We start from the raw sequence: 14,730 nt of genomic DNA, 5'->3' as shown, positions 1-14,730 counted from the left end.
AATAATAATAATAATAATAATAATAATAATAATAATAATAATAATAATAATAATAATAATAATAATAATAATAATAATAATAATAATAATAATAATAAATTGTTTCAGCATGTTGTTTCTTGATCACATTCTTGTTCTTTCTTCATCATCTCCGCGAATTCTCGACAAGCATTCGCTGTAGCGAGCTAACAGGAATACCGCTGGTTTCTCTCCTTATGGTCCTCGGGGGCTACAGCAGCAGGGTGGCATGATGGGTGTCACTCAGCTCCTCCTCGTGGGTGCCTGCTGCCTTTTGGTGAAGGAGGCCCTGGGGCTTCCCGCCACCATGGGTGGTGCCGCCAGCCACGCACACCACGACACCCAGACGCCACAGCAGCAGGAGCCTTCGGATGCTGGTTAGTTTGCTTGTTTCATGACCCTTTAAGCCCCGATTCAGTAGCTCACTGCGTGACAGATTGGCTACTACGGTAAGAGGTTGCCCGAATTTGTTACTGACTCTGAGTACCATTTACAACTGCTCATGTCTTCGACCAATTCGCTAATTTACTCGTGCCTTGTAATGCTGTCTGGTTCTTCTTTGATGCAAGTATATACACTTGGGGTTAGCAAGTTGACACAAATAAATAGCTCAATAAGCAATGTGAAATAAACAGCGCTGATGCTAAGCAATAATTGCGTGTTCATTTTTTAGTTCTAATTATTCAGTCCGTAAAATGATCTGCCCTGGCAATAATTGACCGCCGCTTGCCTAGACAGTGCTCAACCGGCTGCTGACCAAGTCTTTCTTGCACTCGTTGAATCACCACATATTTACCGCCTAAAAGCGATGTTGTAGGGCAACATAACCATTTATCCTCTGACTGTGCCTGACTTCTCTGACCCCAGGCAGTGGTCGAGAATAAGATACTTAGAAAATTATGATTAATGTCACGGTTTAACCTTGTTTCCTAAAAGATTTTTCCGTTTCTCCTGTTCGCTTGTAAGCAGACAAGCGCTCCCAGGAGGACATCATGTTCGGTAACCAGCAGAACAAGCCTGCAGGCATGGTGGACGACCTGATCGTGTTCCCCGAAAGGAAAGCCTCCTCCTCACCATCTCATGACGACAAGGAAGCTTCTAGCTCAAAGCAGGACAACAATGCCACGCACTACCAACAGGACAAAGCCGGTAGGTCCACGTGGGTCCGCTGCATCCCATTTGCTGCCGAAAAAAAAAAAAAAAAAACTGCCTTAGCGTAGCTACAACTGGGCCTCAGTAGAAATTCCGACTATCAAGGATACCAAAAATATGCTGTAACTTCCGGAATCGCAAGACTGCGGACTATACGTAGCTGAAAGTTTTAATTTAGTTCTTAGCAGATTTCGTATAGATGTGGACTTCAAGGTATTTTTTTTCTTCATAATCGCCGAGTCTGACATGAACTTCCCAAAGCTTATTCCCCTATGACGTTCTGTGACATTTGCGCTGGGCATTCGCACATATGTTTATACACTGGTCACACACATGACGACTCCATAGTGCGAAAATGAATAAATTATTTTCTGCAAATATTGAACAGCTGGGACTCTAAACCGGACGCGGACTGTGTACCAAATATAAAAATTATTTTCAATCTGACGGTTTGCATTAACGTCGTCAAAACACTTCGCAGTCGGCCGGTTCGACAGCGCCTTCTCTGTGCTGCCAGACTATATGGCTTAAGAAAAGGTGGCGTCTAATCACTCATATCGAGTAAAATACGTACAAATATTTCAATAAATATTGAAATCTCCGGGGAAATACAAGGAACTGGTAATTGCTGGCCGGTGAGAGAATGAAGCTGAATTAGACGAAGCAACCGACCCTAAAGGCCGTAAAAAGGACCCCACACTATTTCATGAAAACGTGGCTACTTGGAGTAGAGTATATTCATAATTTAAATTGCACTTATAGTGCAGATTTATTCATCCGTATTGAAGAAAAATGTTAAACTTCAAGTTCATATTTTGAGGTACATTATTTGCTGATAATCAGAGTTAGCCGCAATTATAGTTATTTTGTCATATCTAGAAAGTTATAAACGTGAGCTGAATGCTAAGGCATTGGCACAGTATTAAATATACGCTGCGATTAAGGACTGCAAATAGGACCGTACTGACAAGAGACATGGCATGTGTAGGAGAGAAAAGCACTTTCTAACCGTTCTGTACAGTAAAGCATTCAGAATGCAGTGTAAAGGCATCAGTGACTTCAGCATGCTGCAAGAAATGCACATACATTCATCTGAATCACGGGTCTGTATTTATAGTATGCCAATGCTAAGCATCAGTTCAGTTCAGTTCAGTCGTTCAGTCGTGTCCGACTCTTCGTGACGTATAATAAATGGGCATCTACCAACAAACACACTATTTGGATATAATTCTTTCAATAACTACTTCTACAAATGAGTTGTGATGCAAGAGAATGGTGGCCCTATTTCGCCCTCATGAATCGGAAACCAAAAACGAGTAAATTATCTTCCGCATTAAAGCAGACATGCTCAAGGCTGTATGGCTTTTGTATTGCAAATCAGCTTCAAAATGTGTATTAATTTCTGGCTCAGAGGGGCACCTGCTTCTTTTCAAATAGAGCTCTTTCATGGAAGGGGTCACTTATGTGAAAATTGTAACTGAGTGGCTGCTGTTGTTTATTTTCTTCAAAATAAATATCAACATGCGCAGTATTGATGAAATATAAGCCTTCAGTGAAGAAGTGCTTTCATATGAACTTAAGTGTAAATGAGTAACCTAGAATATGTTATACAATTTGTTTTTCAACTCAGCAAATTACTACAATATAAAACTGCAACCGCCCGCACAGTCCTGTCTGCAATTCAAAAAATACTGAGGCATATAATGACCGCATGTTGCGGATTGCCCAAAATCCGGCATCTGAAAGTAACGCGACTTCCACCGCGCAACGTTTTTTTATAGGCATACTTGTTTTACTCAAGGGCCAATCATCGAGTTTATTATGTTGGCAAAGAAATTTACATTCATTTAACGCTCCTTTTTTCGATTCAATCAACCCTTTTATACCTTGAGCAAACATCTTTATCAAAACAGAACTGCATGCGGTGGCCTGGTAACGCCGCGACAGGCGGAGAGCTTCGGTTTGAAATAAAAGTTATATCCGCTGCAAACGATTTTCAACAGGAAAATGAAAACCAGCGTTTATGTTTGCTCTAACTTTGAGGGCTGGGCTTTCAGCTTACGTCGCTGGGATTACTTGCCCCAAATATCAGTAAAAACAACATGAAAATAAGTCAGCTTTAGACTTTCTAAAGTATTGCGGCAAATGATCTCAGCTATGTCACACAACACCAAAGCTGGAGAAAAGAGGCAAAGTACAGAACTTTTATTTAACTTGTACGCTAGAGTAAGGTATATATCCAAATTAAATGTTTTGGAGTAATATCGAGATCGTCTTGATATGTTATAGAAAAGCTAGTTAATTTCACCACTGCAAGCCTGAAAACCAAGAGATATGCTTTTTAAGTATTTTTCTTTTTTTCCTGATGTAACCGACCACTGTTTCATTGGCGTATTTTGCACTCGGCAGGCAGAAATATAGTCTTCCATTTAGGCTAAATCCCTCAGCTCAGGATTCTATAAGCCAGATTACCGAGCACTGTAAGAGGCTTAAAAAAATGCGTCCAACGAGCATATAAAATGAGGCTCATATTCTACATCGCATACTCTCTTTCTAACATAACAGAATAAGCTGATCATACCTGTGGTCGCACGTGTTCACACAGCAGTAACAGGAAACGAAATATGGTGCCCTGAAGTTTTATCAATGCAACCACACAACTTTATTAAGCAAACTCTGTTTACCAGGAATACGTTTCTTGGTGATAGGTTTTTCCAGAATGTAATTACGTTATAAGTTAGCAAGTTAAATGAATCAACAGGGCAGATTGGAATTTGAAGCCCTCGCGATTACGATGTAATTTCACCAGTTTGCTTCCATTCTCTTTTGCCTCAACTTAGAATTTTATTTTTTAAACGAAGGGTGCTGCAATCATATAACTCTGCCAGAGGTAGTTATATAGGGTGCCGCTTCTTGTGCTTGCTGTCTTCCTTCCACAGCAGTATTGCTCTGCTTACTCTGTTAAAGTAAACTTGCTTGTTTCACTTTACCGTGCTTGCTCGGGCAGTATATTGTTACATTTCTTTCACTGGGGCGCTTGGGGACTGAATAATTAATCCTGGGAAACCAATATCAGCGGCAGTGTGCGAGCGCGGAGGCAGGAGGAAGAACATTACATGGAAGCGTATAGGCGGAGAAGATAAATATTATAGGCAGCTCATTTGTGGTTTAGGGCATGGTAGACTCATACGCAGTGTGCATCATTTAAAAGCCTTGAATCGGGGCATCGCGAAGGCAGGAACTCGTTATACGGGAGTCATTTCTGCTCATCCTCCGTCCAAAAGGGATTGGATGCGCTCAGCTCACGCTTTCGCCGCCACTGTGGGCATACGCTTGCTTATAGTTCTCAATTGCTGTTCCAAAGAGGGAGCTCTTTTTACACTTTTTTGTAGACTTAAAAGGCTGATACCCCTCGTTCTACATGCTGCAATGAGGTTTTGCTGGGAGTGAATTGGTGTGCCCTGTTAAGATACGAAGAGAGGACGGCTGTTAATAGCGATCGCTCTACAAAAGCGTCCCACACTTCTCTGTCTCAGCTAATTGCTCGTTAAGCAGAGCGATAAGACATTCTGTAATCTTTCTTTTTGGTCATCTTGTTTTTCTTTTTTTTAGCTATCCATTCCCTGATACTCCATTTTTTATTGCTGGATAGTCAGAAAATGTAGAAACCACCATCGTTTTTCTTCGTCTTCTCCATCTTGCAGTTGTGTCATAACCTGACTTAAAGTTAGTAAAGTTGTAGAAATACAGCACAAATGCGATATCTGTCAACGCGGTATGAAAGCGTGAGGGATGGAAAGGTTGGATGAAGTCGCTTTGTTTTATAGTGAATACACATTTACAGAGTCAGCCCATTGTCGATGCAGATAAAAATTTATATTCCTGGTATTGAGCTAACGAAGGGAACTGCAGATAAGTGGTGGCGCAAATGCTAAATTTCTGAGGAACGACTAAAACTCAGGCTTGGCCGCCACTTCATTTTGTGTTCTAGTGAGAAGATTGTGTTTGCCAATAAAAGCATAATTTTACGTAGCCAAAAATAGTGAACAGCAATATGCAATTTGTTGCTGGCTCTGTCTGCGTTGCTCAGTCATATTGGGCATTCACAAGTGTCTCACCCCCAGGGATTGTACAATGTTCGTCCATCAAGTGCGTGTGTGTGAACTAGTACTTCAATTCGCTATGCTTGCTTTTCGTTATCTTTTCTTGTTGCGATTGTGGGTGGTTTTTATCAATATTTGAAAAGGCCGAAATTCCCACTCTGCCAGTTGTATAATTTTCTGCTTGTACAAGCCCCGGTTTAGTAGCAAGACCACAATTACATATTTACATATATATATGTACGTTCTTTTCTGCTTTTCGATTCAGATAAATACTCTCATACGCGAACATGAACTTCAGTATGATATGATAAGCATGAGATAACCGTAACCTAATTATCTCCGTCAAGTAACGCTAGGTGGAAAAGTTTTGAGATAAAACGCTTTTGGTAAGGTTTAAGGCAAATAAAATATCATTTTAAGTGAAGAAAGGATTTTGTTTTTAATATTCTTCCCGAGACTACTAAGCGCTATCAAAGGCTTGAACAAAACACCGGCTTAAGAGCTGGCTCGAGTGTCTTCCTTCGTTTACACATACTATCGGATGATGTCACAGCATCAAACGTTATTTTTTTTTTTTGCATTAAACAAGATTTTTAGCACTAGCTACATCAAGAACAAAGTAATACCTTCCACAAGTAACAGCTCACGCTTTCATAATCTGTAGTGTAGTTTGAAATTATTGAATATAGTGTTACTTAGCTGTATTCGCTGTTTGTGATGAGGATGAAGAAGCGCAACAGACTCCGAGAAGACGACGACGCTGAGTGTGGTGAAATCGGTGCCCTCATCAACGTTAGTTGTGCGGACAGCTTTGGGACTGTAAATCTTCCACGTAACATCTCTTGGTGGAGGTTAATCTATTCGATCCCCTGTCACAAGCTGGATCTCCGCAGCGGCCGCCACATCGGAACCACCACGATGACTACCGACGCCTCTACGTAACAATATATATATATATTAATGAAGCCATGAGAGATCCGTATGCGCGATCTTTGCAAATGAACTGTGCGGCAAGGCGGACATTATTTGCACGGTAGTGGACCATTAAAAGACAACCAATTAAGATTATTTCTTTTTTTTTTCAATTTTGCGCATTAGGGTACAACATTATAGTGCGAAATTGAAGGTCTATGTACAAAAGTTTTGAATGGTGGTCGTGGTTAGAAATGTCGATTGTGAAAATACACTTTTGAAACCGGCTGAAGTGGGTTTGCTGGAATGCGCAACGCTAAAATGGCATCCCTGCACGTGATATCATCACCAGAATCACTTTTTATCTTGTACGTCCCAAATATCTAATCTCTGATGGTATTTTATTCAAGCGACTTTGTTTCAACAGTGTTCCGCGTAGGAAAGCCAACTTGAAGCCGCTTTACAAGCATTTTTTAAACGATGCCGATTCTAAAACTTTAAGAACTGAGCTCACCTTTGATTTTAACAGAGCTATAGATCACTTTAGTTAATTATTCTTTTTTCTCTTATACTCCGACACGTAAATTACGTCTTCACAACGATAAAATCAACTTTTACTGCCTATACTGAAGCTCCTAGCAAAATTGTATGATATGGACAACCCGTCAAAGCCGCAAATTTCACTTCTAGATTCCTCAACTACAGCCTCTATAATAGTTAATGTGTCACTTTGATTGTTAAAACCCGGTTACCATAAGATCTTATCTCATAACATACCACCGTATCATACTGTGCCATATTATACCGGATACTATACTACTACTATACGCAGTTCCAAAAATATACTGACGTCTGCCTGGTATTGTGCACGGGTAGTGCCGCATTTAAATTATGCAACGCAAAGAATGCAGGCGTCGGAAGGCCCGAATATCATTATGAAAGCCAAGATAAGCACTGACGTTATTTACGAACGTAATCCTTTTAGACACAAGGAGAAGACGCCATCCACGATGTCACATATGCGCTCTGCCGCATTCATTTCTATCTCTGGTGACATCCACTGCGAAATCGACTTTGTCCCATTGACAAATATAAGTTGTTTTATTAGTTGAACGTCTTGGTACGGTGGACATCACAGTGCATTTGTGTATTTTTCGTAACTTGTCGCGCTCGTAGCATCTGCTTCACGAACACAGAAACTTGTCTGCAAGTATGAAATCGTGGTTGTCAATTCGAAACCTTTGCAGCTGGCCACACGGGCTCGGAATCTGATGCTGCAGCTCCCCCTTCGGAAGACGAAGTACCAGAGCAGAGTGTCGCAGCGTCCGCTGACGGGGAGCAACCTCAGCAGCAGGTGGCTAGTGACTTGCTGGGCTCAACAGCAGGGGCTCAGGCGGGCAAGTTCGACTACTACGACTACGCGGACGACACCGGAGCTCCGACAGCCGGCGCTGCGGGCGGTGACAATGAAGAGAGGACTCCCGCTCAGCCTGACAACGGCGGTAGGCGTTCACGACTGGTGTTTGATAAAGTGTAAAGAAGTGAAGTTCAGCGGGTCCCCATGAAAGCAGGAAGGGAATGCAGGTTACAGCTAGGCTCACAGTTATGTAATCTCTTGTTACAAGCTCACCTTAGCATTGACATAGGGAACAAGAGGGCGTTATTTCATTTTCTCTTGGACTTATAAAAAGAATCAGTGTCATGGTGAATTTTTTCACGCAGTAAGTTACCCACTGCACTGAACACCACCTATAAGATGACTGGCAAGCCGAAACGAGAAGGGAAAGGGCAGCTTAAGAACAGAGACATTGTTGCTGTCATTTGCAGGAAATGAACTGTTTCTGAAAAGAACCTGTTCAAAGCAGCGCATATAGTTATATAAAAAAAATGGTTCTTATTTTCGTTTTGACACTCTTCTTGGGCAGAATTATTCAGGAACAAAGGAATATCCGCGCGTTTAAGCTTCAGAGAAAGAAACTGAACGTTTGCAGCTAAGCACTCAGAGCAGGGTGCTCAGCTAACAGGCATGGGCCACGCGTTGAGGACATTTTCTATGAGTCGGTTAAAGAGCAAAAAGTTGATACTGAGAGGCACATTTCAACGTCCACATCGACAAGCAATATAACCACACCTATTATATTTCTGGCAGAATACAGAGGGTAGGCGGACTACAGTACTATTTATACTGTCTCGTCAAGCTTTTTCCCAGGATATGCATTACTCGCGTTGACCGTATCACTGACGTCACCACCGATACGTCCAATATCACGTTAAGTCGATGCAGTGCCACTATTGCTCCGTGCGCATTTTCATTTCCTGCTGATTTGCCCAAAAGTAACCACCTGCTTCTGTCACTTTGCTTTCCTGGAGGTGGTGTCTTCAGGAGAGCTCAGGGGATGATCAGGACGTCAAGGTCCTTAACTAGAACAACCGTAAAAAAAAATCTTAACGCGAGAATGAGAAAGTCAAAGCGTGATTGAGCTTCAAAAGCTCTGATTCCTACATTTTTATTTGTTCCTTATGACACGTAATTCGCGCTCTGTTATAAGTTTAAAGCCAGATGGTTGGCTAGCAGCAAACTTACGTTTTTCTCAGTCATATCGCCTTCCTGCCAGTGTCACTATGAAATAATAACAAATAGCGGATTGATGATGTTATCACGAGGTTTAAGTTTGGAAGCAGTCGGTCTTCTTCAACCATTTTGGACTTGTGCGCGAATCAGCATATAATATATACTAATTTTGTCTTTGTAACTAGCAAGGCGTGCTACCGATGTTCTTTCGCAGGCGAGCTGGACTATTCCCTGTACGACTACGGTGACGTGGGCGTCGGCAGCATGAACAGTGGCGTGTTCCGGCGCAAGCGCAACCTGCGTAACAGCCTAGAGGAGCTACTGCGAAACCGGAGGCTTCACCGGCGTGCGCTGCGCCTCAAGCGAGACGCCAACATGGACGACTTGCTCTTTTTCCTCACTCAGATGGCCAAGCAGGAACCGTATCCGCTCTTCGCTGAACAAGAGGTACGCTGTCGCCAACGCTTTTTGTGATCTCCATACTCCCTGGTATCTCTTAGATTTCTTGCGTGAGAACTTGTACACACTCCCACATCTACCATTTATATTCGCATGATCGTTGCGAAGCAGTCATGTGGTTACAAACAGTAACAACGTGCAACAGAAACATGCCGCAGTGTACCGCCCCCCCCCCCCCCCCCCCCCCCCCCCCTCCGCACCATGGCTGAAGTAAAAGAAGATGACCCCTAAGGCCTAAGGTTCCTGGTGTGAAAGACTCGCCTGCAAGTTGAGCGTTCGGCCTGAACGCTTGGCTTGAGCGCAGACCACGTTGATAAAGCGGATTCCTGACTGCGAACCCATAGATTGGCTTTATTAGTGAAGTTAAATAGAACGTTGCGGAGCTTGGCGGCGTCGCCCCACTTATTGCAGGCGCTGACGTACTCGTACGATGATAGCCAATCGTCGGCATTGTCATCAGTTCCACTGAAGACATGTACCTGGTGTCATGCTGTCAGAGCCTGGGCAGAGGATGGTAGTCGAAGGGGTGGGGGGCAGATGTATGGCCATGGGTAGCTTTCTCGCTGGTCGCTTCGGGCATAGCAGATGGCGAAGCGATGCTGTGGCTACAAACTACAGGGAAAGAGGAGGGAACGAGCAGCAGCCTTCATCAAATGTTAGGACTGGTTCTCTCGCTTGGGCTGTACATAACGTTCAAGCCAAGCATTCAGGCCGTGTGCTCAACTAGCAAGCGAGACTTCTTGGCCTTTTAAACATTGCACATACCCACAATAGGGGGGGGGGGGGATTGGTCAAGGTATAATGGCGTATACATGGAAATTTCCACAGGTGATTACACTAAAAATAATTGCTCCAATCAGGAATTTTAAATTATGCATTGATGAAAAACGACCGAAGAGCATTTAAAAGAAATACCAGACAGAATATTTGTAGCAAATGAAGATCTCGAAGAAATTGAAAAGATTTACCAATTCCACCTACCAGTTGCAATTATTCAATCAAAGAGAATCTCGCATATTTATCCCAGTGCAAATCATCTGGCCCTCACACAACAACAGTAACACTGGTAGAGACAAAGGGAGGCCTAACCTGGAGAAAGTAACCTTAAAGTAAGTCTTTCTCTGAAGCGCGAACTTCCGGCAAGAGAGGAGGAAGCGCTCTGTCGATTCAACTTCCTCGCATGAGTCACATAGGCTTGTGGGTGTCCAGCAACAACTGCATATATATAAATTTAAACTGAAAATCCTGCACCTCAGCAGCGTCGTTGAGACCTCACAAATCCTGGCCTTACATGACCGGACGTTCCAATCACACGCTAAGTGGTGACAATCGGTGGTATTTAATAAGAGATCAAGTAGCGAGTATCCCACACTACGCCATCTTCTGCAATTGCAGGCACCCTTCACCTTAGGGTCATCTTCTTTTGCAAACAGTACAAAGCAACTAAGAACTTTTCCGAAGTGAGAAGTACCAACTACACTCTATTCTCTTTTAACACTTTCTCTTAAATGCTGCTCCGCAGCCGTTTTCTCTGTTTACGTGAAAAATATGTCTTCGGTAAAAGAAACCACGTACTCTAAAACATCATCATCATCACCATCAGCCTGATTATACCCACTGCAGGGCGAAGGCCTCTCCCAAATTTCTCCACTTAACCCGGTTCTGAGCTAGCTGCATCCACTTGACCCCTGCGAACTTCTTAATCTCATCCGCCCACCTAACTTTCTGCCGCCCCCTGCTACGCTTTCCTTCCCTTTGAATCCAGTTTGTTACCCTCAGCGACCATCGGTTATCCTCTCTTCGCACTACATGTTCTGCCCATGTCCATTTCTTCTTCTTAATTTCCACTAGAATATCGGTAACTTGAGTTATTTCTCTGACCCACTCTGCACGCTTTCTATCTCTTAATGTTACCCCTACCATTTTTCGTTCCATAGCCCTCTGGGTTGTCCTCAACTTAAGTAGAACTCTCTTGGTTAGCCTCCACGTTTGAGCCCCATAGGTGAGTACAGGCAAGATGCAATTGTTGTATACTTTCCTCTTGAGCGATACCGGTAAGCTGCTAGTCATAATCTGCGAGTGCTTGCCAAATGCGCTCCATCCCAATCTTATTCTTCTTGTTATTTCCTTTTTCATGGTCCGGATCAGCGGTTACTACCTGTCCTAAGTAGACATACTCGCCTACTACTTCAAGTATTTCGCTACCTAATGTAAACTGCTGCTCCTTCCCGAGGCTGTTGAACATTACTTTAGTCTTCTGCATATTGATTTTCAAGCCTACCTTTCTACGTTTTCTGTCTAGGTCATCAATCATTATTTGCAGTTCATCCCCCGAGTTGCTTAGCAAGGCAATGTCATCAGCAAATCGCAGATTACTGAGGTATTCTCCATCTACCCTTATCCCTAACTGCTCCCATGGTTCTTCACGATACAACTATGAAACTCCGTCTATGAATTTTTTAAATTTACGAGTAGGACACAGATATTTTTTTTATTTGTTCCCCATCCATCTATGCTACTTCTTTGTTTAAACCTTAAACGGAGTTATTGTACCCCGAATACTCTTGACGAAACATGTGTGGTTGTGCTCTGAAGATAGAATTATTAATAATATATAACTGCGATCTCAGATGCACTTACTGACAAGGGCATTATTTGCGTCCAAAACAACGCAAGTTCTCACTCCTGCGCTTTCAGACTATGTCAAAGTTTGTTTCATGAGCGTATTGGTGGAAGTAAGAGCGCCAATATCAGGCTTTAGCGGGTGGCTATGAGAAAAACAAAAGTGCATTGAGAAAAAGACCTCGTTGTATTAAACAGGCACATACGTAGTGCATTCTTGCAACAGTTACACATCCAGTTCAAGCACAGAACGTCACGCATAAGAGAGCGTATTTGTTGAAAGCAAATGTTTTTTAATGTGGAGACACCTAGAACGCGCACACGTTGTCATCATGAAATTCGTTAGATGTACGTTAGATGTTTCTTATAGGTTCTTTAGATTTGTTAACACCCCTTTTCATTCTTCCTCCTAAAAATAAAAACTCGCCAGGTGCCTCCGGTGTCCCGAATCACGTTGAATCCCCCCGAGCCGGAGAGTCCCCTGGAGCAGTACCTCAATGAGCTCGGAGCAATGAGCAACGAAGAGCGTGCTCGAGCACTGGTGGCTCTGGCAGCTCTTGCTGACCAAGAGCAGATCCTTCCAGTACCGAGGACAGGGCGGCCTACTTTCGAGGATGAACAGCCAGAAGCCCTGCCGGATTGGTTTCAGGTACGAACGTGGTGGGGAGTTCAATTTGGCCCCATAGAGCACTTCCGTTAATTTTTTTTTTGTCATGAAACCAAGTACCAGATACTCTGGTTAGTGTGCTGTTAACTTCACACTACGTGGTTACTCACTGAAAAATAATAACAGTCCAAAAGTTTAGAACAAGACCAAGAAAAATTACAGTTGTACGATGATAATCTGTGAAACACTGATTCTTTCTAATGGCTTCGTTTTTGTTTTGTTTTTTGCCCAGATTTGCGACATTCTCTTTAGTCTCACTCACGAGTTATTCTCTTAGAGCACTCTACATTGCAAACCTACGCTTACAGCTTGCTGTAGCCAGTACCGTCGCAAACTTCATCTATTCTTATGCGCACATTCGTTAAGGAGCTATGCTGAAGGAGCTAAAGTGGCTCATAGTCTTTTTCCGCCATTCCCATTGTCGATGACAGCAGTTCGTCACGCCTCGAGAATGTAGCTTCGAACCTAAAGAAAGCTTCCCTTGAACGATTGTTGGTGCCTCTTGCCGATTGTACGTGAATCTGAGTTAATACTGTCATCCCACGTAGGTGACACGGCGTTCGCACGGCACCTTCTACCCCCAGGACTACCGGTACCTGGTGATGCCTCCGACGCCTCAGAAGCGAAACGTGGGAGCCGACCACTGGGGCCGTGTGCTCAGACAGCGCCGCCGACAGCATCGGGCGCAGGACCAGACTGACGTCAACAGGCTATACGCGCTGGCAGGATTGATGGCCCAACCTGACCAGGAGGACCTTTGGCGAGAGCCGTAAAGTGGCTGGGGACCCCGATCAGTTGCGCCAATGAGCGAATCCGCCTCATTTACCGCTGTGTTGAAGGTTTATAGTTTCCCCACGGTTACCTGCGCAAAAGGAAAAATGTTCCATACTCTCGTTACACTATATGCGTTATAGCAAAGAAGAATAAAAAAAGCGGCTATCAAGGTGGCTTTTGAGGTCGAAGGGGGATAAAGGGAGACCAAATTTTCGCCATTATCGGGTCGCTAGGTTCGCATATCAAAATGCCAAAAAGGCTGAAAGTTGGAAGTCAGGTGCATAACTGTCTAAAGAAAACGTTCTTTTGCTTTGGACGCATTTTAAAGTGTACGCGGATTATGATGGTGTCGCTCTCAATTAAGTGCTTAATTATCGTGCCTCACTGCTGCGATTTATTTTAAATTCAAGAAAGTCTAGGAATATCATACTACGACTTCCTGTAACACAGCTGTTAAGTGGCATCATAGGAAAGAGTAAACGCATTTAGTTCCTTTCGTGCAGTAATATGATGACATACTAGTCTCAAGACATTATCGGCAGTTGAACAAAATGAGCATGAGCATTATAGGTCATAGTGAGCGATTTATACGTTATCTCACAAGTTTTCTGCTGACGTGGAGCGCTATAGCCTCCTCCGTACATTCACCAGCAAGGAAATCTCCAGTCTAGACATTAAACTGAATCTACTGTAAAGCACTCAGTCGTATTCAATTAAAAACCCTTTGAACAAAATCAGGTTGTGCTATATGGCTGGATGCATTGCGATTGTGCTCTTCACTCCGCGAGACCGGTAAGAACAATCACCACGACACTTTGTTATGATTATTAAAAAAATGCGCCTCCAAAGCACAAGATGTTCTCGTCAGTGCAACCGGGATACCGTTCATAGGAGTGCGTTGCTGTGATGCGATAATTGCATACAAAATACTACTAGTGCTTCACAGTGAGATATTTTCAGCAAGATTTAAAACTACCAGATTGAAATAAACGCTGAACGCTGCTAATGGTTGCTCTACAATCATCTACTTGGTCTGAAGTAAGCTGCTATCAGTTTTTCTTTGGCGAAGGTAACCGGTGGGAGCCTGTAAGTTCGTGTAGGTACCGAGAGTACGCAGAGGATTAAAAGAAAGTCTACGGAATATTTACTATTTATTTCATTCCAAGCGATTGTTCGTGCCCTCAATTATTGGGCCGCAAAACCCCAACACTATAGGCTTGCCAGAATTACGATTTTTGGAGGATAACACGTTACAGATGTGCAGCAACCGACATTTTAATTGACAGGCAATTAACCATTGCCCTGGGGGTGTTGCTTGTTCGCTATGTTTTAATAAAAACTTTGTTAGGTCTCTGAGAGCCTAGTCAGGCACGAATTTGCCTACCTGCCTCTTATAACTCTTCATAAGTTTGACTATCGTGTTTTGCGGAAGAAGCTTCCTCTTCAATGCC

General features: G+C 43.2%; 1 protein-coding gene across 1 annotated transcript; it reads left to right on the top strand.

Annotated features, from left to right (window-relative positions):
• The first annotated feature begins 247 nt into the window (after positions 1-247).
• Positions 248-13,278, top strand: LOC146207741 (uncharacterized). The gene is made up of 6 exons (XM_084587149.1): positions 248-395; positions 988-1,167; positions 7,433-7,687; positions 8,972-9,204; positions 12,269-12,487; positions 13,054-13,278. The coding sequence occupies exons 1-6, from the start codon at positions 248-250 to the stop codon at positions 13,276-13,278; spliced, it is 1,260 nt and encodes a 419-aa protein (XP_084443275.1).
• Positions 13,279-14,730: the final 1,452 nt, after the last annotated feature.

The sequence above is a fragment of the Amblyomma maculatum genome, chromosome 1, assembly GCF_055883805.1.
Source record: "Amblyomma maculatum isolate TAMU_Amacu chromosome 1, ASM5588380v1, whole genome shotgun sequence".
NCBI lineage: Eukaryota > Metazoa > Arthropoda > Arachnida > Ixodida > Ixodidae > Amblyomma > Amblyomma maculatum.
The sequence above is the reverse complement of the archived record's forward strand: the minus strand, read 5'-3'. Positions and strand labels throughout refer to the sequence as shown.

Bases quoted from the DNA above. Each gene is read 5' to 3' on its own strand.
- LOC146207741 (XM_084587149.1), top strand. From the start codon at position 248: ATGATGGGTGTCACTCAGCTCCTCCTCGTGGGTGCCTGCTGCCTTTTG. The intron at 9,205-12,268 runs GTACGCTGTCGC...AAAACTCGCCAG, and splicing joins CGCTCTTCGCTGAACAAGAG to GTGCCTCCGGTGTCCCGAAT. The intron at 12,488-13,053 runs GTACGAACGTGG...CATCCCACGTAG, and splicing joins CCCTGCCGGATTGGTTTCAG to GTGACACGGCGTTCGCACGG.